The sequence below is a fragment of the Myotis nattereri genome (genome assembly GCF_964212035.1).
Source record: "Myotis nattereri genome assembly, chromosome: 9".
Taxonomy (NCBI): Eukaryota; Metazoa; Chordata; class Mammalia; order Chiroptera; family Vespertilionidae; genus Myotis; species Myotis nattereri.
In genome coordinates, this window is record NC_138084.1 from 5624878 (window position 1) to 5649791 (window position 24914).

A 24914-nucleotide genomic window follows, 5' to 3' on the forward strand; every position below is an offset into this window, starting at 1 on the left:
GCCTACTGGTCCCCCATGCCCTGACAGCAGAGGGCTATTCCAGCTTGTTCTTTCTCTCCTGACTCCTGGGCCAGAAAGGCCTTCCTCCCGGAGGCAGAGCGCCCACTCTCCCTCCAGCACTGAGCCTGGCCCGCTTTCGAGGTCACCCCTCTGGCTGCTGCCCACCCACTGCTGGGCCGAGCTAGGATGCCAGGCCCTGGCGGCGCTGGAGGAGACCACGAACAGCACCTTCCGCATGCAACACGCACGCACACACTTGGGTGTGCACACTCTCGCGCAAACACACCGTTCTGCTGTCTCGTGCCCATGAGGACACAGTGAGGACACAGTGCCTGCTGGGGTTTTAAAACTCTGTTGCGGTCCAGCTCTGCAGGCCTCGACACTCATTGCAGCAGGTCTGGGACTTGTCCCACCCGCCCCGTGGGCAGCGGGCCAGAGGCTGCAGTCCGTGTCCGCTGTCCCTGTCCCGGGATCACTTCCGGAAGTCCTCTTCGCCAGCCTGCGGGGTGGGATGGGCGGGTGGCTGAGCCGCCAGCCTCTGCCTTTTCCAACGCCCATGGGACTGTCACTCAGGGCTACTTCTGGGCACAGTCCCCCCGTCTGGCCTTCCAGCCTCACCTCACCCCCGGCCCCTCCCTTCTGGTCCTGCCTGATTCACCTCAAACGCAGTGTCCACGATCTCATCAATGACGGATGCCTGGGAACGGAACTTCTGCTGATAATGCTCCACCCCCGTGGCCAGTTGCAGGAAATGGACCAGGAACTCCTGTTGCCTAGGAGAGTGGGGGGCAGCGGTGAGTCCCGGCCAACCTGCCTGGCTGGGCCTCTGGCCCCCAGAGACCCCCAGATGGCTCTTCTTGTTTATTTTATATCTTTTATTGATTTCAGAGAGGAAGGGAGAGGGAGAGAGAGAGAGAGATGGAACATCAATGATGGGAGAGAATCATTGATTGGCTGCCTCCTGCACACCCCCTACTAGAGATCGAGCCAGCAACCTGAGCATGTGCCCTGACTGGGAATCGAATCGTGACCTCCCGGTTTATATGTCGATGCCCAACCATTGAGCCACACTAACTAGGCCAGATGGCTCTTCTTGCCTGCCCACCCCCTTACACACACACAGAACTCTAGACCTCCACTTCTAGCATGGCCACAACTTTTCTGCCTTGCCCCCCATCCCAGTCTGCCTGTACCACAGAGGGTATTAATTGTGTACCCTTCAACCCTCCATCCCTCCATCCCTCCATCCCTCCATCCCTCCATCCCTCCATCCCGCCTCCCATCTGCCTAGCCATCCACTTGCCATCCGATCACCGCCCCCCTTTCACTCACTGACCTATCCCTCCATTCACCTGCTCTGCCCTGAACCCACCCCACCCCTTCACCATGCTGTGCAGTCAGTCATCCACATAACCCCCCCCCCTTCACCCACCCTACTGCCCATTCATAACGCCTTCAGCGCCCGCCTGTCTAACAAATCCACCGGCCAAATCACACGGAAATCAATTACACTACAAGGCGCTCCAGGAACATAGAAACGAACAAGAACAGCCCCTGCCTGCCAAAGCGCAGTCTGTGGCGGAGCCAGAAAAGCAAGCCTGGTGTGTGTACCCCATGCACCTGACACAGGGCCCGGCCCGTGGGGGTGAGGACGGGCTTACGGAGGGAGTGCCACCGAGCTGGGTTGGAAAGATGTGATGGTTTGCCAGGCTCAGTCAGGCCCCGGTTCCCTTTTCCAGAACAGCAGGGCGTAGACTGGGGGGCGGGGGCAGGCCGCAGGGAGGGGGGTAGGGAAAGGATGGACTGGAGGTGGACACACCCAGGAAAGGTCAAAGCGAGGTGCCCAGGCCTCATCTTCAGGGAGGCAGGAGCCCTCGTAGGGTTTCAAAATCAGAGGAAGAAAGAAAAGGGCCCAGGAGCTGGAGCGTGGAGGGTAGCCTGGGGCCAGGAGGTGAAGTGCGCAGGACTGGAACTCAGCTCTCCCAGCCCCTGGTCACCTGAGCCTGGCATTGGCAGCCAGAGAACATTCCAGGGAGAGAGAACGATGGGGCAAAGGCCCGGAGGTGGAGAAGTATGTGCTCTGCTTGGGAAACAGTGTGGGCGAAGCAAGGATGCCAGGGGGTGGTAGTGGCTGCAATGACTGCGAACAAGGTTGGCAAAGGCTGGGTCACGGAAGGCCTTTGGGACTTGGCCTGTGCTGGTGGCTGAGGAGAGCCGGGAGGGTGCCCGGAGGCAGGCGCCTTGTCCGCTGCTTTGGAGCCAGTCCGGATGAGGGGGGTGAGGCCCAGTTTTCAGAGAGAAGGCTCTCTGGGAGCCAGGCCCGAGAGCCAGGCAGCAGGAGTCTGTGCCGACGTCTCCCAGCCACAGTCACAGCCCCGAACCCCCAGCTGTCTTGCCCCAGTTCACCACGCAAGTCAACAGAAATGAGGGATTGCCCACCAGCCTGTTTCCTGGCCCATCCTCCTCACCCCCCGACTTGGCTGAAGTCCACCCACCCTCCATGGCCCTGCACAGCTCTTTAAGGGTAGGGCCCTCCTGCACAGGTGCTAGTCTGTGTCCTGTTTGTGGTCCTGGAGACTCACAGGGCCTCACAGAGGTGGGCAACCTACCTTCCCTGCCAGCCCACTGCTCAGGCTCCACCACTCGCCCCTCAGACCCACGGCCTCCCCTCCCTGCAGGTCTCCTTACTTCGTGGTCATGGTCCCAAATTTTTTCTCGATGAGGAGCTTCTGTTTAGTGTGTTCACTCAGCACCTCTTCAGGCTCTGATGCAGAGAGAGGGGCGGTCAAGGGGACGCCTGACAGAGGGAGCGGAGGGAGCCCCGTGTGTCAGGGAGGTTTTCAAACAGGGCTAACAAGTTTTTGCCCAGGATGCCCTCACAGAAACCACTTCTCCAGGCGTGGAGTGTGTAGCAAGCTTGTTGGTTAGACTCAGGCCTGACCCATCAGAACAGCCTGTCCTTCCGGCTACAGGGATTGGATCAGAAATATGCAGGTGATCAACTGGAGCAAAAGATGATCATTTCTGGACGTTGCTGGAGCTTCCGGAGAAGAGGGCTCCCCTGGGAGTGCAGACATGGCTAAGCTGAGGGTTTGAGATTGGAGTTGCACGTGGCCATTTTCCCACCACGAAGTAGGGGCCGCTCTAAGCACAAAACCGTGCAGCGGGCTGAAGAGAAGAGAGATGGAGGGAGACCAAATCCTGCTGGCCATTCAAGGCCCGGACCCAGCCGCGCCTAAAAGCCCCTGCACTCTCCGTTTGCTAAACAATCTGAGCCAATTAACTTTTCTTTCTGCTTAATCTCTTTTCATTGAGTGTCTGTCCCTGATGGAGTGGGCAGATGAAGGACCAGGTGACCCCTTATTCCTCTGGTGTTAATGATCTTCAGAGTGGGGTCCTGGAGCTCAGATTCTAAACAAAATTGCTACACACAGTGACCCTGGACAAGTGTGTATCTGACCTTGACAAAACCCTCAGGCAGCTGAAACCAATGCATGTAAAACCACTGCTATAAACTTAAGTTATTAACAGAAACGAGTGTTTGGTAAATCATCATTTGGCTAATCAAGTCATTTCACCAACGGGTCTTTCAAGAATTGACTCTCAGTTTAGTTGGCTTTTGGGGATGGTCTCGGTGCTCTTTCGACCAAAGTTCTAAGCTCCGAACGTTCTCCTGAGTCTCAGATTCTAAAACTCGAAGCCCAGCCTGGAATCCCGGCCTGACTGCGGGAGGGGAGGGCCGATACCTGATTCGTTGAGCTTCGTCAGCGATTCAGCCAGCAGCTTCTCCTGGATCTGGGCAGCCCTCTGGGAAGAGGAGGCTCAGTCCTGCCAGGGCCCTGGAGCAGCCTCCTCCCTCCGTGCCTTCTCCTTGCGTCTCTCTGACGGGTCCCTCGCCATCCCCTCCATACCTCCTGCTTCACTTTCTCCAGGCCTCTGAGCAGTGCCATCTGGAAATTATCTACCAGGACAGCAATCACCAGACTGGAGGGGGGACAGTGGGGTACTCTGGAGGAGGCTGGAAGAGAGGCAGCACCCTTCTCTGGGTGAGGGGGCTGGGGAGGGGCTCCCCCGGAGTGGGAGGGGGGAGGGGGTGAAGCCGGGGAGCGGAGTAGGGGCGGCACCCTCACTTGAGGAAGATGAAGTACTGGATGATGATGTAAATCATGAGAATGGGGATGATGTACCAGGCGCCTGGGAGACAGCGGGCAGTTGGAACCGTGAGTTTCTTGCCGGCCCTCAACAGCATTGCCCAGCAAGCATCGAACGCCCCACTTTGGAGGTGGGGTAACCAGCCCTCAGGGTCTGTCCACCCAGCCAGCCTCCTGCCCACCATCCAGCCTGGGGCTGCCCCACCGTTGGCCCGGCTGTCCACGTAGATTCGGGACCAGTCGTCCAGAGTCAGCAAGGTGAAGAGAGTGAAGATGGTGGTGAAGATGTTCTGGAAACGCTTGGGGTCAGATTGGCGGAACAGTCCCCGGAGCACCACCGAGAAGAGGACTGGTGGCTCAGGGCCGAACCAGGCTCGCGGGGCCTACGTTACCCCGCCCCCCCGCCCCGGGTTCCTACCGCCATCTTCCACCCCAGCCCCACAGCTCAGGATACAGAGGCAGGTGAACATGAGGACGAGGATGGCCGTGATGGATGGCATGGACCGCACCAGGGTCCCGGTCACTTCCTGGAGGCTGGTCAGGAAGCTGTGGGCAGAGGTGGACAGGGAGGCTGAGTCGGTGGAGGTGGGGCTCTGTGCCCGGGAGCCAGAGCTGACACTGAACACAGGAGTCCCTGACTTGCTGGTGACTTGGGAGAGTCCCAGCCCCTCCCTGGAAAGTGAAGAGAACGACCCGACCCGCAGGAGGCTTGCCAGAAGCAGGCTGGAGTCTGCAGCCCCATCCCCCATCCCTGCAACAGGTCGCAGCACCCCGCCCCCCCCGCCCCCCCCAGGAGCCCAGGCCTCTGTCCCTGCTTCCAGGGAGGGCAGCTGTGGCCCAGCTCACCTGAGCCTCTTCAGCACCCGAACGGCCCTCAGGGCCCGCAGGCTCCTGAAGACCTTGAAGATCCTGAAGAAGTTGGGGTTGTAGACGGTGCGCTGCAAGGAGCGGGAGTTGAACTGCACGAGTGTGAACTCCAGCACAGCCGTGGCCACGATGAAGAAGTCTGAAGGCACAGCGTGCCTGAGTGCCACAGGCTCCTGCCCAGGGCCCTAGCCCAGACCCACAGCCCTCCCTCCCACACCGCCACCCCCTGCCCGGCCCTCTTGTTTTCAGCCTCTCCTAGGCAGTTCCGTGGCACACACACACACACACACACCCCATTTCTACACACCCAGAATGTTCCAGGAATCATAAAAATAGTCGAGGCCCATACTAATGATCTTGAGCAAAGCTTCCACCACGTAGACGGAGAGGAAGATGGAGTCAAAGGCCATGAAGTACCACGCTGTGGGGACGCCAGGGGCTTGCTCAAGCTCATCGCCAGCAGCCCTGGCCCCTCTCTCCTCCTCCCCACGGGAACCTTACACACAGCCCTTTAGGGAGAGCCTGACTCTGCCCCAATAGCTGTGCGTGTTAACTGCTCTGTGCCTCAGTTTCCCTGTCTGTAAAATGGCGATAACAACAGCCTGCCTGATACTTTTCATGAGCATGAAAGGCATTTAACACAGTAAAATGCTTAAAATGGAGCCAACCCAGTGACCATGCAAGTAACCTCAGCCATTTACTTCTCTCTTTCGTTTTTGCGCTTACCTTCGCCCTGCTCCCCAGGGTTTTAAGGGCTGCCTTCTCAGGTTTTCCACTCTCACCCCTCCTGGGTCTCCTCAGAATCTTCTGGCCCTTCTAGCCCACCTGGGTTCCCACCACGCTGCCCAGCAAAGCATATTTAGAGCAAATACGCCCTCGAGTGGTCATAGCCACAAACAGCACATCCTCTGCTTTAGCTGGCCTTTCTGTCCCCGGCTGCCTAGCTGACCTCAGCTCTCTCTCTCTGAACCTCTTTACTAATTTATATAAAATCAGTGGGCAGCCCTGGCTGGTTTGGCTCTGTGGATAGAGCGCTGGCCTGTGGACTGAAGGATCCCAGGTTCGATTCCTGTCAAGGGCACATGCCTGGGTTGCGGGCTCCACCCCAGTAGGGGATGTGCAGGAGGCAGCCGATCAATGATTCTCTCTCATCATTGGTGTTTCTATCTCTCTCTCCCTCTCCCTTCTTCTCTGAAATCAATAAAAATAAATTTTTAAAAAAGTGTTTAAGTGCTCGCTTCGGCAGCACATATACTAAAATTGGAACGATACAGAGAAGATTAGCATGGCCCCTGCGCAAGGATGACACGCAAATTCGTGAAGCGTTCCATATTTAAAAAAAAAAGTGTTTAAAAAAATAAATAAAATCAGTGGGCACTGGGCCAAGCCGACAGCAGGTCTGAAACATCGTCAATACCCTTCTCCACATGAACGGGGTTCCCCAGGTCTTACCGCCCCGGACCTCAACCTTAGCGAAGGTCTGGGCCACAAGCATGATGATGTTGAGGCAGACAACGATGAAGATGAAAGCGTCAAAGAACAGGGACTGGGTCAGGACACTGAGCATTTTCCGGAGGCCGTAATAAAGGGAGCAACAGTTTCCAAACAGCTTACTGCAGAAGTTCTCGCTGTGCGCCTTCTTGTGGCCCCGCGGGGTTTTGTTGGCTATAAGGGGGCCAGAAAGTCAAGTCTGTGAGGAGGGGCTCGGGGATGCCAGGCCTCCTGTCAGCGGGGCTGGGATTCTTCATGCCTGCCTGCTTGCCTGCCTTGCACTCACGAAGGGGCCTCTATGAACTGATACTGGGCCACAGGCCCAACTCCTCCCATGGTAGGGGCCAGCCTGTGGGGGATTTGGGGTCTGCTGGAACATGCTTTGAGGGCTCATGTTCCACACCCCCATGCCTTTCTTTACTCACATGGCAACTTAGGTGTGGAAAGCCCGATCCTCGATGCCACCCCATCCTCTTGGTAAATTCTCCCTTTCCCTTTAAGATTCTGCTGGAACATCTTCTCTGGGCTACTTTCCTTACCCCCTCCATGAGACATTCACTCCACTCTGCTTGTCTGTGGGGCTGTTGCCATGTTTGCTGAGCTACTAGGGGCCAAGTTTTGGGGGGGGGGAGGGTTGTGCATTAACAGCCAAGGTCCCCCCTTGCCCTCAAATGGCCCTCATTCAGGCACTGCTCCCCAGACTCTGACCTCAAGAAGAGGTCATTTCCCTCATGGCTTAGCGTGGGAAATATGGACAAATAGAATCCACAAATGTTCTGACATGAAGGATAGGCCTCCATCACTGGATGATCTGGGTTGGTTGGTTGTAACCACCCCCAGCCTTGGAGCCCCTTGAGGGCTGGTCTTCCTTGTGCTGCCAGGGCCCAACTAGTCCAGGTGCCCATGTTAGAGAAGAGGAAATGTTGGACAAGTGAACGTGCAAGTGAAGAAAGCAGTGACTGAGTGAACAAACCACCGGCGGCCTGAAGAGGTGCCTGATTCTACAAAGAAAAGATTGGCTGATGAACAGTCAGTTGAGTGAATAGCCAATGAAAAGTTCCTTCCAGGCGAGAGTCAAGCCTCATGATCTGTGCAAGGTTGTGCCGGGCCTGAGTCAGATCTGCAACCTGGGCCAGGCAGTGGGAGTTGGAACGGGAGTGGTGGTGGGGGGGTGGGCAAAGACTCACTTTTTTGCATCTGAACTGGCTCATCTTCAGGCCAGCTTTCTGAGATTCTAGATAAGGACTCCAGAGGATGGACTCTGGAGCTCTTGGAGGCACGCGAGCGAACTGAACTGCGGGAACGCGTCAAGCGAATGGCCGTGCTCTGCTTGTGTGCCGGGGTAGGTTGAAAGTCTGAGCTGACTCTGGCCACGCTGAGGCCTGTGTGCAAGTCTCTGGAGCTGACACGAGGGTACTCCCCATGGCGGTGCTCTCTGCGGTGGTGCTCACCAGGATGGCCACGGTGGCCATGGTGGTGCTCACTGGGGTCGCGAGATATGCCATGGTGGGAAGAGCTCTCTCCATGATGAAGAGGCCTTCTGTGGTGGTGGGTTACATGATGATGGCGCTTGCTGTGGTCGTAAGCATAAGAGTGATGGGACCCGCCTAGCTCGGAGGACGCACCGTCTTTAGAATGGGAAGGCTCATCTTCGTGATGGAGCCCACCATGATGGCGAAACTCACTAAAGTGGGGGGGCCTACCATGATGTCTCCTGCCACCACGGTGGTGCTCATCGCGAATGGGTACCTTCTCATAGGTATGGTGGGAGAGGACAGTGCCATGAGACCCAGTCGAGGCCAAGGTTGTGGAGGGGTTGGGGGAGTGGCGGGAGAAGGCACTGTCAGGGGAGTCTAGGTGAGATCCACCGTGATGATGGGACACACCATGGCGATGGTGATCATGGGGCCGGCGATGGCGATGGGCTCCACTATGACCTGGTCTGTGGTGCGTGGTTGATGAGCTGGGGTGAGAGGGCGCATCCAAGTCACTGGTGTCTGTCTCGTTTTGAGCCTTTGCTGCCATCGAAGGTTAATCAATGACTATGCTGGGAACCCTTGGACAAGAAGAGCTCAAGACATAGGCCTAGCAGGATCCTACCTGGCTCGTTCTTCTCACCTAACCTGTGACAATGGGGTTTCCAGGAAAGCCCGACTCTTCTCACAGAATTCTCCCCTCTATGATGTCACCAGCAGGCCCCCTCCCGGGCCTCATTTTCAAATGCCTCCTGCTGGGCTATATAGTTCAGAATCAGAGATCGCTGTGTCTAAACCCTTCATTGTAAAATTAGGAAACCAAGGTCAAGAAAAGGGAAGGGAATGGTCCAACCTGAGCCATCAGGTCAATGGCAAAGCTGGACAAAGAGCAGAGAAGCCTCCTAACACATACAGAAACCTTGTGGTTTCGCCCTTCCCATGGGTTCACAGAGAAAGCACCAATTTTCTTGGGGAAAGAGGCTGATCGGATCTATAGGCTGGGCCATCTTATCTAGTAAGGACTCCTCCGCCGATTCCTGATGGGCATTTACACGGGACATGAATGTCTTCCGTGCTACATTCTAAGAAGCCACAGGCCTCTCTCCTAGACTATCATGGCATCAAGCTCCCAGCTGTGTTCTTTCCAAGTCTCTGCAAATCGCCAGTCCATTAGATATTGCTCATGAGTTCCTATCAGTCTGCACCACAGGCCACCCTTCCTTCCGCACCAAGTGGGTAACACACGTGCTGCCTGATATTCTGCCCACGGGGAGGATTTTTCTTTCCTTCACCACCACCTTTCAGGGACCCCTCGAAATAGGCTGTACACAGAAGCTGTCCACGCTGGCTGGCACTGGCTTACTGTGCAAAGCCTTCCATAAATCAGGTCTGTCCTTTCGCCTCTTCCCCTTGAAGCTATTGAGTGTAAGGTAAGCTAAGGGAGAGGAGGTGAAGCCATAGAAACAAATGCCATGGGGACTCCCAGCACCTGCTTTGGTGGTTCATTGTGCCTTCTGGGTGTGCTTGGGCCCAGCAATGCATACACCACTCCAGTTTCCAGTGAGATGCAACTGTGCAAATCCAAGCTCACGATTCCGTGGCTCAGAGAACACTCGGTTCGTGAGGAACATTTGTGTCCGATAATCACTTGGTGTCCATAAATCAGGCATTCGGCCTTTATCAAGGTTCAGTCACAAGCCTGAAGCTGCTTTCCAGAATGCAGAAGAATCGTTGGCAGAGGCTAGCAAGGCCACGACTCCTCGGGTCATAGCTGTGATACTCCTCTTGGGACTTGCCAGAGGCACCACATGGCATCTTTGGCTGACACCTAAGTCAGGCACGTGGATCTACCAGGCAGAATGCCCAAGTGTAGGGCAGCTTGTATCACAGCTTGGACTGTTGAAGAGCCTTTTTTTTAGAGCCAGAGCTAACATAGTCAGATTTATATGCTACCTAGTAAATGAGTCAAAGCACCTTGTCTAAGGGTGATATATGTTGGCTCCAAAACCCAAAAGACATACCACGCATTGCTCCTATTTATGGTGTATGGTATAGGGGACAGGATCTTGTCTCTCACATTAGAAGATATCTGACAGCCCAGCTAGCATGGCTCAGTGGTTGAGCATCGACCCATGAACCAGGAGGTCACGGTTCAATTCCCAGTCAGGGCACGTGCCCCGGGTTGCGGGTTTGATCCCCAGTGTGGGCTGTGCAGGAGGCAGCTGATCGATGATCCTCTCTCATCATTGATGTTTCTATTTCTCTCTTTCCCTCTCCCTTCCTCTCTGAAACAATAACAATTTAAAAAAAACACACGAAGATATCTGACATTCCCAAGAATCTGGTCCCCTAGAAACTTTCCTGACATGGCAGGCCCTTGAACTTCCACAGGGTTCACCTCTGACTTTAGCACACGTATGTCTAAGGCACCTACGATGCTTGCTGTTTCCTGCTCACAGAGTTCAGTTAGCATCGTGGCATCAATCGAATGTGTCAGCATAGTGTGCTCTGTGTTGTTAAGACGATCATGACTCTGGACCTTGCAGTTTGCAGAAGAGTTTCAAAACCCGGGGCAAGGCAGTAAAGACATGTAAATGCAAACGGAGTGTAACTTCCCATACTCATGGGCCTGTAAGAGAAAACGTGAGTTCAATAGCCACACACCAGGTGCTGGGGTTTATATTGATTTTCTCCAGGAAAGATATCAAACCGAGATTTGTGGCTGTGATTGGCCTCAGCACATCATTAAGTTTCCTTTTTCGCCTGCAAAAAGGTGAGTTACAAGGGTATGTGGCTGGAATCGCTACTCACATCCTGGGTGGAGGCACTCACCTCTGCAGTTTCTACAAGGTTCTGGTATTGCTTTTGGTTTGTAACTTGGCAGGTGTGGGAGGACAATTGCAGGGATTTCCACTTGGGGAGGATTCTGCCAGCTACTGAATACTCATCTCCCCATAAATTCTGGGACGGGCGGAATAACCACAAGCACAAGTCTGAGGGCCTCTGGAGTGTGGACTTTTTTTAAAATATATTTTATTGAGAGAGAGATAGAGAGTTAGAAACATCGATGAGAGAGAAACATCGATCAGCTGCCTCCTGCACATCTCCTACTGGGGATGTGCCCGCAACCCAGGTACATGCCCTTGACCGGAATCGAACCCGGGACCTTTCAGTCCGCAGGCCGACGCTCTAGCCACTGAGCCAAACCGGTTTTGGCAGTGGAGTGTGGACTTTAATCGCTAACAGTCTCGGATGCTAATTGGTCTCCATGGGTATAATATTCAAGTTAACATCTGGAGCTGCAGGGAATTTGCAGTGTCCTTTTAGCTAAACTGAAACTATGTTTCCCAGAATTCTCTTCCCTGCTGTCCTGACTTAGCGTGGGCCACAGGTGACATTTTGTGCAAGATTTGGAGAGTGGGCATGAAACAGGAGTTGCATCCTTTTCCGCTGGGAAGGTGGGCGCAGGGCCGCCAGGAGCAGTTGCAGCCCACTCACGGAGACCCTAACTTGCTAGCTCACCCTGTTGGCGGGGGGGGGGAGGGGGGCAGCAGCTGGGCCCACCGCTCCTCCAGCTTTCACCAGATCCTCCAGTTTCTGTCACTCCTCTTCCAGGTGCATGCGTAGCTCCCTGAGAGTGTGCCAGCCTCCCCTGAAGGGCCAAATAGTAAACATTTTAGGCTTTGGGGGCCAGACAGCCTTCACTGCAACTGCTCAGCTCTGCTATTGTAGTACAAAATGCCTCAGAACAATAAGCAAATGAATGAGTGTGGCTGTGTTCCAATAAATCTTTATTAAAAACTGGTGGTGGGCCAGATTTGGCTTGTAGTTTGTTGATCCCTGGTCTAGGTGAGCAACAAAATAGGTCAATCTCTGATTTGCAGTGTTTGATGATCTGTAGCGTAGCTACTCCCATCATGGCTGATTGCACGTAGCCAAGGTAAGGCCACTGAACGCTGTCTGTATGAGATGTGTGTAAGCAGCACACCATTCCACAAGATTTGCACCAGATTCATACAATAGATATAGATACGCTTAAGATATAAATAATAGTAAAATCTAGTAAGCTAATTAGAAAGTAATGAATTATGGGCATTTATTACCTTTGTTGTTGCTATAATTGATTAATGGTCAGTGTATATAATTTAATTTACATGAGCTTTAATTTAATGTTTCATGTAATTTCATTGTGTTCAACCACTGGCTGATAAAATTCAGCTTTCAGGAAAATGGTGGGTAAGCCAGTGTGGCTGGGGGACGATGGAGGTGCAGCTGAAAGGTTATTTTTTTTTTGGGGGGGGGGTCAGGCTAGGATGGGCCCTGTGGGCCTGGTAAGGGAGGGCGGTGTTTCAACAAGGGAGTGAGAGGATCAGGTGGCTTCAAGCAGGGTCGCTCTGCACACGGAGAGGAGACTGGGTCTGTGTGGGGAGCCTGAGGCAGTAGGTCAGTTAGGAAGCTGCTGATGTAACCAGAGGAGAAACCGATGGCTTGGACTAAGGCAGACGTTGTGGGGAAAGAGAGGTGGCAGATGTCAGTTATTCGGAAGGTACAGGACATGGTGACGCCGGGGAAAGGGTGAGGCAGACACTGAAGAGACACCAAGAATTGGGGTGAATGGGGGTGCCAGTACCGAGACAGAGCTGGAGACACAGGTGGGATAGAGGACCCAGGATCTTGCCTCTTGTGGCTCCAGTGCATGGGAGTGTCCTCACTCCTGCCTCTGGCCTGGCTCTAGGCCACCCCTGGAAGTCACACCCCCTCTCTGGAACTCAGTCCCCCATTTGTAATGGGGTATCGGACTGTGACTCAAGTGCCCGGCCAGTGTTGTGAAAACCCCATGAGATTGGAATGGGGGTGGAGGAGGCTGTTCCTGTCCTCTTGCTCTCCAGTCCCCTTTCCACTCCACTAGCTTCTCCTGGGAAGCTGCCCAACTGTGTTGGCAGATTGCCACCTTTCTCTCTCTGTGCCCTGCCTTCCTTCCTCCCACTCAAGCCCAGGGGGCTTATCTAAGAAGGCTCTTTAATAATGAGCCTGCAGGGATTGCTGGGTGTGTGAGAGCGGGCGAGACAATATATCCCAGTGGTGGAAACTGGGGTTTGGGAGCCCCAGCGCTCTGCTCTGCCTCTGTCCTAGCGCGCCTTCTCCCAGCTGGGTAAGCCTGGGCACTTCACCTATTTTGTACCTCAGTTTCCCCTTCTGTGAAAGAGGTACAAGAATAACATTTATCTCACCAGTTGTAAGAATGAAGTTAAAATATATAAAGCACATAGAAAAGCAGCTAGCACATAGCAGTGCTCAGTAAACATTAGCTGGTGCCACTGCTCTTGTCAATGTGCCTTCTCCCTGCAGCATTTGCACTTTATTTAAAGGCCTTTCTCCTGCAAACTCAGGGACTTCCCATCGTCTCCAACCGAGGTCCCTACCTCGGGTGCTGCTGGGTCAGGGATGGGCTACAGATGGGCTGATGGTGACCCCCTCTGCTCTGGGGACAGCTGGGCATCTCTGTCCCTGCTGGTCATCTCTGGCCATTCCGTTTACTCCAGTGTCCCATGCCGAACAACCCGAACTTCTAAGCATGACATTCAAGGCCGTTCACAACCTGATGTCAGTGCTTCTGTCTGGAGTACCGCCCCCCCCCCCCCCCCCTGTTCTCAGCTCGGACATCCTTCCTCCAGGGAGCCTCTTCAGACACCCCTATCCTCCTCTCTGCTCCCACCTCACTCTGCTTCCGTGACCACCAGCATCAAGACTGCTGCTTGCCCGCACAATGCCTTTGGGCAAAGTGAGAAAAGACACCCTTACTTCAAAATGCTTTCTTCCACCTGCTGGGAAACTTTTACTAGAAGAACTGATGTGCCTGCCAGTAGCATCTACAATGTGGAGGGTGTCAGTCCTGGAGAAACCCTGACAACAGCAGAGCTGTGGGAGCATTTCCATGTGCCAGGCACTGTGCTGGGCGCCTCATGTCAAATCCTGTTCATTCCCCACCAGGGAAATGGTTCCTTTGAAAGGCGCGCAAGGTGAGACTCAAAAACTAAGACCAAAGTCATGTAACCAGTCAGTGGCAGAGCCAGAGTTTGAGCTCCAAAGCACCTATGGAAGCAACGGCCTCCATCGGGCCCTCACCCCGGCTGCTACTTGTACATCTGCCCAGAGGTTAGCGTGAGCTCCTCCAGGCAGGGACCACATTTCACCTGCTGCCAAAGCTCTGGAACCCTGTAGGGCGGGCACAGAGTGAGCAGCATCACGTGTGTCGATGGAAGGAGCCTCTTTGCAGAGCATTGGGGTCCCAGGGGCTAGAGCCTCTTCCCCCGGGATGTGGCTGAAGCTGGAGATGTTTGGACCAAGGTGTCCCGGGGGCCCCTTGCTCAGCCACTGAAGGCTAACATTCAATTCGGCGCTCACTTAGGGTCTGTCCTTGCTCCTACGTCAAAGGAGAAACCATCTCCCAGTGCCTGCTGTTCCCAGTTAGTCACTGCATCCAGATTTTTCTGAGTCCAGAGTCATGCTCTCTGCTGAAAGGGGGCAGGTTTATAAAGGAGCCCACGTGCCGGAGGGTCAGGGAGGAGCCTGCAACTGAGGTACATGCCCTTGACTGGAATTGAATCTGGGACCCTTCGGTCCACAGGCTGACGCTCTATCCCCAAGTGTGACCCTGAGTGTCACATAACCTTTCCAAGTCTCAGTTCCCTCACCCATGAAATGGCACCTATCTTATCCTATATAATAAAAGCCTAATATGCTAAGTGTCCATTCGTCCAGTTGGCCATTCAACCAATCAAAGCATAATATGCTAATAATATGCTAAGGTCGCTCAACTGCTCGCTATGACATGCACTGACCACCAGGGAGCAGATGCTCTGACCAGTAGGTTAGCTTGCTACTGGGGTCCAGCCAATCTGAACTGAGTGAGATGGGTTGGACATGCCCTGGAGCCCTCCTATGGTCCTTCCCTGGCTGGCCAACCTCCCACATCCCTCCCTGGCCCCAATCATGCATCGGTGGGCTCACGGCTGGCAAGCTCAGCGACAGTGGTGGTAGCCTCTCCGGCCTCTGCAGCAGTGCTAAGGATGTCCGACTGCCGGCTTAGGCCCGCTACCCACGGGAAGCAGGCCTAGGCCAGCAGTCGGACATCTGCTGAGGGCTCTTGGACTGTGAGAGGGCACAGGCCAGGCTGAGGGACCCTCTGCCAGTGCACGAATTTCATGCACTGGGCCTCTAGTAATATATATATAAATCCTTTAAACAGTGGCTGGCACATAGACCATGTTAGCTATGCTTACTTGTCCAGATACATCAATGTAACTGTCCATTGTAAAGTAGAAAAGAAAGTAACAGAAAAAGTCCTGATTCTCTGCTATTTTTAAGAGAGGTGTCATTTGAAGGCGCTGAATGCCTTGCTATACTAAAGGACATCAGGGGCAGGGAATGGTCCTCATTTACATCTGGACCTTGTGGGAAGGAAGGCTGGTGGTAAAGTCAGCGACTCAAAAAGAGGAGGTGAAATTCTGAGTTCAGCACCTCCCTACCTGGAAAGATCCTCCTCTGGCCTCCACTCTGCCCAAGGAGCTGCTGTTCGGCTCTACACTCCCCCTCTCCCCCCCCCCCCCCGCCCCCCAGTCCTTCCTCTTAGGTAACTGCTCCAGTTTCAGCGTCTCCCCATGAGCCCCATAAGGAGAAGGGCTCTAGCTGCCTTGTTCACCTGCGTCCCTGTTCGTTCGAGATGATGCTCAATAAATGTCGCTGAATTGAATGAAAATGATTTACATTTTCTCAAAGGAAATGAGTGGGTTGAGGTGGCTCGGTCAATCAAGGGTGAGCCTCCGGGAAGAGCAGGGGAGGAGCCCGAGGCGGGGTGCTGATCCTCCTGGTGACCACAGCTACCCTTGGGCACCTGCCTCAGCCAATGTGGGGACTCTGGCTTTCAATGACTGCCATCTAACCTGCACATTTGAGAGATATTTTTATTAAAAAAAAAAAAACAAAACAAAACAAAAAGCCCAACCCAAGAACTCTTGGTTCTGGGAGTCTGGGAGCAGCTTAGGTCTGTGGTGAGAGTGGAGCCTGGAAGACAGATGGTGTGGGGACCCCTGGCCCCTGTGAGGAAAAGCAGGGGCTCCGGAGGCCGGCGGCGCAACGCCTCGCTGCAGCCCGGCCCACCCGCTTGGAAACTGGCGGAGGGCTCAGCCCAGCCAAGGGGAGGGCGGCTCCGGGCAGGTCTCAGACCCGCAGCTCGGAAGGAGGAGGGGACGCCCCGGGCTCCACCGGGCCTATCAGCTCCCTCCCGGGGGAGGGGGTTCAGCCCAGCCCAGGGAGGCGGGCTCAGAAGGCTCCCCCGCCCCCCGTACAGCGTGGGGCTTAAGCCCCTCGGAAGAGGGGGTCCTGATGCGGCAGGACCTGGAGGTAGCCCCCAGCCCCAAGGCCTGACTCCCGGAGCTCAGTGGCCTTGGGGGCCGCGGGGCAGCGCCCGGATGGGCCGCGGCGGCGGGGGATTGTCCAGGACGGGCTCGGGCCGGGTCCGCACACCCAGCCGGCGCTTCTGCTTGCGCAGCAGGTAGCTGGAGTACTGGACCTCGGGCATGGCCAGCTTGAGGCAGGCCTCGGTGGCCGCGCCAGCGCCCTCGCCGGGCAGGTCGTAGCCCATGATGTCCACCTTGCGGCTGGGCTGCCAGGGCTGCAGCTGCTTGGTGCGGATCTGCGCCGCCGGCCGCAGCACCGGCTCGTCGCCGAAGCAGCGCCGCAGCAGGCGCTCCCGGGCCTCGCGCAGCTCGCGCGCCTCGCGCTCCACGCACGCGCGGCCGGCCCGCGCCACGCGGCGCCAGAAGGTGGCGTTGAAGTGGTCGTAGAGGCCGGCGTCCAGCGCGTTCCAGGCGCGCGCGGCCCGCGCCAGCGCCTCGGGGATGGCGGCCAGGCGCGAGCCGGCGGCGCGCGCGTTGAGCTTGGCGTAGAGCACGTCGTCCAGGTCCCAGGCCAGCAGGCGCCGCAGCAGCACGAGCGACTCGTCGAAGTACTCGGCGATCATGACCAGCGAGAAGACCTCCTCCACCTGGCGGATGAGGCCCGCCAGGTAGGCGGGGTCGTCGCGCGGGCTGCGCTCGTGGTCGCCGCCCAGGTCGTAGGCCAGCGTGTTGTGCGCGAACATGGCGAAGTGCTCGCCCGCGCGGTAGTAGGCCTGGGGCGCGCGCAGGAAGGCCTCGAGGGACGCGTTGGGCACGCGCCGGAAGGCCGGGCAGTACTGGTTGTAGTAGGTGAAGAGGGACTCGAACATGGCCGCGGGCTCCCGCAGGATGGTGACGTAGACGGTGCCCGGCGGCATGAGGCCCTCGAGCTCCGCGCGGTCGAAGCGCAGGTGGCTGGCCAGCACGTGCGGCGGGCGCGTGGCCGGGTGCACGAAGTGCGCCGAGAAGTTGCGCGGGTAGCAGAACTGGTGCTCGCACCGCGGGTGCGGCAAGGCCACCGTCAGGTTGTGGCGCTCGGCGAAGCGGAACAGGATGTTCTGCACCGTGGTGCCCGCCGTCTTGTGCGTCTTCAGGAAGGCCACGGTCATGTGCTTGGGGCGCGGTGGGGAGTCCTGCAGAGGCGGGCAGCTCAGAGGGAACAGCTTGGGGTACCTGCAGGGTCCAGGGAGGGGTGCAGGGAGGAGGGTGTGAGAGGCTGTGAGCCCTGCCCCTGCCCGAGGATGGTTGGGGTGGGCTACAGAGCAGCCCGTTTTGGGCTTTACCCACAGAGCAGTAGAGGGGTATGGTAGGCGGCCTCTAAGATGACCCACGTGATCCCTGCTGGCCTCCTGGTATTCATGCTGTTGTGTATTTCCTTCCCCTTGAGTGTGGGCGGGACTTATTGATGTCTCTAAGGAATAGAATAGGGCAGAAATGATGGATGTCACTTGTGAGATTGCACTATAAAAAGACTATGGCTTCTATCTCGGTGTCTTATCTAGGACAACTCCTGTAGGTGGTGAGCCACCCTATGGGGAGGCATCCCATGGCAGCAGTGACCAAGGAACTGGGCCTTCAGTCCATCACCCTGCTTGAGGAACTGAAGTCTGCCAACAACCACATGAGTGAGCTTGGAAGGGGAGCCCTTCCAATCAGACCTTCAGATGAGACTGCAGCCCCATGAGAGAGCTTGAGCCGAGGTACCCAGCTAAGCCCCACCTGGGTTCCTGACCCACAGAAGTGAGGTAATAAATGTTTGATGTGTTCAGCGGCTAAGTTTTGAGGTAATTTGGTTCCACAGAAATAGATAACTAATAGAGGGAGAATGGCCCTTGGAGATCCTTGAGGAATTCCACTCTAAAGATGTAGAAACGGAGGTTTAGAAGAAAAAGGTCATTTACATAAGTCTGGCAACCCAGATAAAGTCGCCAAGCCCTCTTGCTCCCTCCTGTTTTTCACTTTTACTTTTTCACTGGCTCCTCGCCTTGTGGATCAGAGGCAAGGCTTTGAGGCAAACCATTTGTCATGTGATTCTGTTAAGACCTCTGGAGCTTTACTCATTCATTCGGCCAATATTTTTTTTATTCATCTCCTATGTGCCAGGCACTGTTCTAGGCTCAAGAAATATGATAGTATAGAGAACAGATAACAATCCTAGCCTTCATGAAGCTTTCATTTGTTTCCCTGATCCTGAAAGGATGTTTGGGCTTACAGGTAAACCGGTGAGATCTTTTCAGACTTGGAGCCACTCTCCTGTTTCTTTTCTGCTGCCCTAGTCCTAATGGAATGAGGAAAGGCTAAGCAGCTTTGAGAACACCATTGAGATTTCCTATCTGTGGCTGATTTGGGTTCAGGATAATGTCTACACAGACGCCCTTTTAAAGACCAGCAAATCACGGGGATCGGGCCCACTCACGTCATTCTCCTGGGCAGACCATGCAGAAAATGGGGAAGTTAAGGCTCTGAGGGGTGCAGGTATTTGGTGGGTTCACACGTGAGCCAGGAGTAGGGTCGGGGCTCCTATTAGTCACATGGTATCCTGTGTCAGGGTGACTAGCTGGGTCACACATACCATCATTTCTATTTTACAGATGAGGGAACGGGCTCAGAGAAGTGAGAGACTTGCCCAGCACAACAGAAGTAGTGAGAAGTTGTTTGCAGTCCTTTGGGGAGGCACTGGATTCGGACTGGATTAGAGTCCCAGTTTAGTCACTGACTCACTCTGACTTTGAGCAAGTCACTCCCATTTCAGTGAAGATCAATCCATGCCCCGGGAGGGTGTGTGGATCTAAAGAGATGTATGGTGCCCGGCCAGCGTGGCTCGTTGAGCATCGACCTATGAACCAGGAGGTTATGGTTCGATTCCTGATCAGGGCACATGCCCAGGAGTGGGCTTGATCCCCAGTGTGTGGCATGTGGGAGGCGGCCAATCAGTGATTCTCTCTCATCATTGATGTTTCTATCTTTCTCCCTCTCCCTTCAGCTCTGAAATCAATGTAAATATATTTTTTTAAAAAAATAAAGAGATGTGTGGAAAGAACTTCAGGATAGAGCAGTGATGGCGAACCTATGACACGTGTCAGAGGTGACACGTGAACTCATTTTTTTGGTTGATTTTTCTTTGTTAAATGGCATTTAAATATATAAAATAAATATCAAAAATATAAATCTTTGTTTTACTATGGTTGCAAATATCAAAAAATTTCTCTATGTGACACGGCACCAGAATTAAATTAGGGTTTTTCAAAATGCTGACACGCCGAGCTCAAAAGGTTCGCCATCACTGGGATAGAGGGAAGGAACGAAGCCCAGCAGAAGACAGACTTCTGGCAGGTGCAATGAATGGGAAGAAGGGCTCTCGTTTCTGGTGTTAACCAGGCAGCTGGCCCCCAGGGCAAACTGCCCTGGGCCCCGCCCCTCACCGAGGCCCCGCCCCTCACCGAGGCCCCGCCCCTCACCGAGGCCCCGCCCCCATCACCAAGGCCCCCGCCCCTTACCAGCTGAGTTGTGCACCCTGGTGGACGAGGAGGCTCAAGGTGCTGCACCCTAGCACCAGCAGCAGGATTCTCCTGCGGCTCATCATCTTGGTGGCCTGCTGCAGGCGCTGGAGGATGGGTGGCATGATGGCGTACCCACCCCTGGACTAGCCAGGGTCTTGCTATCCAGGACACCCGCTGCTGGCACTCATGGGGGCTCCTGAGGCTCTGGTAGCAGGGCCAGTGTTCCGGAGAGGCCTGGCAGGGGAAGAAGGCAAACAGGTTTGCGGTGGGCAGAGGAGATGGGCTCTCAGCCCCCCGCGGACTGCTGCAAAGGCGAGCTCCCAAGAGTGGGGTGAGCAGAGAGGCCAGGGAAGATCAGATTCCTGCCTCCCGTCACCAAGACCCTATCTCCACACGGCTCCAGATAACTTAGCCTTGGGTGGAATTACAGGCTCTGGGGTGTGGCCAGCCCTTCAGGCTATAGCCGCTCCCTTAAGCCCTGTCTCTGCTTCTCTCTGTGCCCCCAATTCCTCTTTGTCTCTGGCCGTTTGTATCTGTCTCCCCAGTAGACTTGCCTTGGCACCGCGGCTTGGCTCAGGTCACAGAAGTCTCAACTCAAGGTTTCCCCTCCTTCCCTGATGGCTTCGGCCAAGGGTTGGTCTTGACCCCCCAGAAACTGAGCTCCTCAGAAACACAGGCCAAACCTTCACCTTCTCAAGTCTCTGACACAGGGACTTACTGTTTGTACTATGCTATTATATACTTAATCCTGTTTAATCACCTCAACCCTAACATATTATTTCCACTATATAGACAAGGAAACTGAGGCTCTAAAAATGAAGCCCCTTGGCTGGGCGACAGAGCTGGTATTAGCAGAATCCGGGATCAGACCTGCTCTTTCTGGCTCCAGAGTCCATACCCTTAGATAGGTGTGCTGCTTCCAAAAAGAACTGGTTTCCCCAGCCTGCCCTGAACTCTGGCACTTCTGCCCGCTTCTGAGCCCTGAGCCCTCCCACCTGGGCTCCTGCTCTGAGGGTTCAAGACCAATAAATCCATGAGGGACTTGAAATCCTGGAACCCTACCTGGATTCCATCCCCAGACACCTGAAAGCCTGGCCACCCCATCAGCTTCCTCTACAGTGAGAGGCAGTGGATGGCAGCTTGGGCGTGGGGCAGGGTGTGGGGATGCAGAGGGGCTCCTGCTCATTGCCCTGCTGAGAATCTGGAGGTGGGCCTGCATTCCAGGTGAGTGACAGGTGTGAGAGCCAGAGGAGCCTGGTTTCCGGCCAGTCACCCACACATGAATGCTTTGGCTCAAGGGCAGCACAGCCCTTGGCAACTCCAGTGGAAAGTCAGCTTCAGTAGCAATGCCTGTCAGGTAGGGTGGGGTCTCTGCCCCAGCGGCCTCGTCTCCAGGTTCTGGTTCAGATTCAGCCTCATATACCCTCCTCTCCAAAAGGGAGGAGGAGCCTGGAACCTTACGGGCATGTGCATGTGTGGAACTAGGACACCTGAGTCCCAGGAGGGGTGAGGTAATGTGAAAACTCTTTTGACCATCACCTTTCCTGGGGGCCCTGGGCTTGGCTTCCAGTCCCTCTTCTTCCCCGCACACAATTAATCCTGGATTACACTGAAACCTGATGGGGTGGAAAGATGTCTGGTTATGTCTTTCTCTTCCTTCTGGGCCCCAGCACCTTGTTTCCTCCATCAGCTTGCAGACAGACTTAATCCACCTGGAGCCAAGGGCGGTGAAGGGTCCAGCCACAGAGGACAACCAAGGAGCAAGTCCACCCCTCTGCTGGGGCAGAGGAGGGCTGGCTCTGTCTGGGTGGGCAACCTTCAGGAGGAAGTCAGATCCAGTGGCCCTTGCAGGATGGAGGCCTTCCCTTTGTCATTTATCCTGCCTAGAGGACTTGGTGGCCAGGCAGGAGTTCCCCAAAGGGGCAAAGTGAGGGCCCAGCCTATTCCCATCTTTGCTAAACTCCTTGAAACCACCCTATTTTTCAGAGGACTCTGGGTCAGCCAAACATGTCAAGCCTGGAGGGAGCTATGGTGGAATTTTCTCCGGGAGATGCTTCAACCAGGTCAACAGGCGATGAGAGGGCGATGGGCTTCTTGGTGGCTCCCTCCGTGCCATTCCCCTTAGCCCTGGGGAGCCAGCCAGCCAGACCCTATGTGAGGCTCACTTGGAACCAGCCATCATGAGCACAAGAATTCCCCAGGCACGAGTTTCTGCTTGGCCACCATCGATGACAGAATGCTCATCACCTTCAGATACAGCCTGGTCCATTTCTGAGCAGCACTGGCTGTTCAGAAGTTCTCTCTGGGATAGCTAGGATCCTCACTTGTCCCCTTCCACCTTCCGCTCTGCATGTGGCCAGTGCTGCCCTCCTAGACCACACAGACCATGATACCTGCAGGTGTTTGAAATCAGTACCCCTTCTCCTTGGGGTGGGCACTCAGCCAGGATAAACATTCCAGGTCCCAAGAGAGTGCTGCTCGCACATTAGAGGCAGCCTCCCTTCCCGTGGCAAGTTCAATCCTTGGTGCCTCTGCTGGAGATGGAGTCAGGGTCTGGGCACCCGGGAGGGGCTGTCCGCTTCTGTGGTCTCCAGGCTGGTGTGGGGAGGGTCTGCTGGGGCCAGGCCCCTCATAGGCTTCCCTTCTGTCTTCTCCATGGAGAGTTTCCCTGAGCCACCCCAGACAGGCCAGGGTGCCCAACCTCATCACAATATCAGGGCTAATTTTAGTCAGCACAACCTACCTCAGGCTGCTGCAAATTGCTTTCCCTTCTCCAGGGAGCCAAAGAAGAAATAGAACAGCTAGCCAGAGCTCTGCAAACTGGCCTGGGTGCCCACCCACCCCTAAGCAAGCCCTCCTCTGTCCTCCAAGCTCTAGGGCCAACAGTGGTGCATTTAGAGGAGGAGGGCGCCCTGGCCTGGACCACCCAGACCTGAGGACCTGACCTTTGGCTGACCTGGAGACTCCATCCTCACTTGAGGATGGCACAGTCCGGTAAACAGTTTCTCCCTAGAGAGAAGGGCCAAAGGCTAAGGAGGCTGCAAATGAGTGTCCCAGGAGATCAAGTATCTTTCCACCTCCCTCCTTTCCTTCCTTTTTCCTCCGCCTGCACCAGGTCCCTCCAGCCCCCTTTCCCTGTCCCCAACGTCATCCGTGTATCCGAATTCCCCTCCCCTGCTCTCTCCGTCACCATCTACCTCCCCCACCTCCATCCCCTCAGTTTCATCCCAACCTCCCCCAGGGATCTGTCACCGGCATCTGCTCTTAGGGGGTAGGCCAGATTCGCCCTCTCACCCAGTCCTCTCCCGCTCCCCAGACACGCGCCCCTCCTCATGCTCTCCAGGCACTGCGCCCCTAGGACACGCTCCCGCCCATCCGTCGCCCCCCGTCCGGGACTGTCCACCCCTCCTCCCCGCCCAGGTTGGCGACCGCAGGACTCACGCGCGGGCTCTGCCTCCGTCCCCGGTGGCGGGTGGTCGCCGCCTCCCAACCCTTTTCCTGAAATCCGCTGCGGGTCCGAGGGCGCCGGGCCCTGCGCACCGAGCACCCGTCGCTCCGCGCCTGGATGGGATCAGGTGGCGGCGTCCGCTGGGCTGCTCGGCTCACGGCTCTGCCCGCTGCCCGCCCCCCATCGCATACTGGAGGCGGGGCGGGGGCGGGGGCCCAGCGGCGGAGCTGGGGAGGAGGAGGGGAAGGGGAGTGAGAAGAGGAGGGGCAGCCCTACTCGGAGGCTGCCGATGAACATTCTCCGGGCGGCATCTTCTGATGCGGGCATCTTTCCCTGGCAGCCTTGCTGAGTCCGGACACCAAGGTGGCCAGCCCCTTGCCTCGCTTACAGAAGGGGACATTTAGGTTCGGAAAGTATCTGGACACTGTGGCATTGCTGGACATTCCTGGGCCCCACTGGTCAACCTTGGGCTGGAGCGTCCTGGGGGTGGGGGTGGGGGTGTCAGAGACACAGGTACATTTACAGGCGCCCACATGCTCCCTCCCTCCTCTCCTCCTCTTTCCACCTCCAGATAAGAAGCATAGTTGCATAGAAGCATAGTCTGGCCCCATCTGCCCTCACACCCCCGGGAACCCTTTTCCTCCAGCCCCTGAAGCAGCCCTTGCTGCTGACCCACTCCCACCCTCCACCAGGACCCAGACCCACTCACCCCTGACCAGAGCCTTAGTGGAGGGGAGCTGTTCTGAGCCCGCACAGGTGATACACGTGAAGATGATACTTGTGAGCTCCTGTGTGTGTGTGTGTGGGGAATAGTCTTGAATTTTCTACTGCTGTTCCAGGAGCTAGGCAGCAGCACCTCCCAAAGTCACACCAGACACCAAGAGCCACACACGTAGTTCTCTGGCTCTCACGGAGGCCTGGAGCCCTGCTTTCCCCTGCCCTCTTGGCCTGGTATGGCAAGGGTCCCAGAGCTGAGGCAGCCACCCATAGCTGGGACTGGAAGGGACTAGACTCCATTCTACACCCACACAGGTAGGTGTTGTGTGGGGGTCCTTATTAAGGAGGAGGAGGGAATGGGGACACTCAGGATCAGGAGAACTGCTTGTCCCAGATTGGCTCCTCCGTCTTCCCTCTGAACAATGGACGACCTACCCTGCCCGGGTCCCAGGGCTGTTGGGATAAAATGGGGCCCCCCTAGGGTTGTTGCTTTCTGGCCTAAGCTACACCACCTCCTCACCCATCAGCCCTCAGTTTATCCTGCCTGAGACCGCCAACCTCTTCCCCAGCACATACACAGGCTTTGGGGCCTCTAGCCTCAGATGACCTGCCATTGGCTCTCCAGTTACAGGGAGCAGAAAGGCACTTCCTTTGTGTCAGGAATGGTTCTGCTTGAGTGGGCTGACAAGCTGGAGGGGAGGGCGAACTGTTCTTTCTTCTGTCCTTTCTGGGTTTGGCTTCTCCTCTGGGAGTGTCAGGAGACTGGGGTGGTGGTAGTGATGGAAGTGGGAAGGGTCAAGGTTTGGACAGGAGCAGAGAGAATTTCC

The 24914-nt window shown here is 55.7% G+C and overlaps 2 protein-coding genes across 2 annotated transcripts; both read right to left on the reverse strand.

Moving 5' to 3' along the window:
• Positions 1-472: 472 nt before the first annotated feature.
• On the reverse strand, positions 473-8534 carry CATSPER1 (cation channel sperm associated 1; the record flags this gene model as incomplete). Its single annotated transcript, XM_081099292.1, has 12 exons — positions 473-499; positions 659-773; positions 2689-2764; positions 3747-3807; positions 3912-3984; positions 4131-4194; positions 4357-4500; positions 4606-4697; positions 4998-5157; positions 5326-5439; positions 6471-6683; positions 7697-8534. The coding sequence occupies 12 exons, from the start codon at positions 8532-8534 to the stop codon at positions 473-475; spliced, it is 1977 nt and encodes a 658-aa protein (XP_080955418.1).
• A 7396-nt stretch (positions 8535-15930) lies between these two features.
• On the reverse strand, positions 15931-23555 carry GAL3ST3 (galactose-3-O-sulfotransferase 3). The gene is made up of 3 exons (XM_081098376.1): positions 23364-23555; positions 19920-20156; positions 15931-17595 (listed from the first exon to the last, which is right to left on the reverse strand). The coding sequence occupies exons 2-3, from the start codon at positions 20042-20044 to the stop codon at positions 16422-16424; spliced, it is 1299 nt and encodes a 432-aa protein (XP_080954502.1). The 5' UTR covers positions 20045-20156; positions 23364-23555; the 3' UTR covers positions 15931-16421.
• Positions 23556-24914: the final 1359 nt, after the last annotated feature.

Coding starts and splice junctions, on each gene's coding strand:
- GAL3ST3 (XM_081098376.1), bottom strand. CDS start 20,044: ATGCCACCCATCCTCCAGCGCCTGCAGCAGGCCACCAAGATGATGAGC. Junction 17,596..19,919: donor CAGGGTGCACAACTCAGCTG/GTAAGGGGCGGG, acceptor TGGACCCTGCAG/GTACCCCAAGCTGTTCCCTC.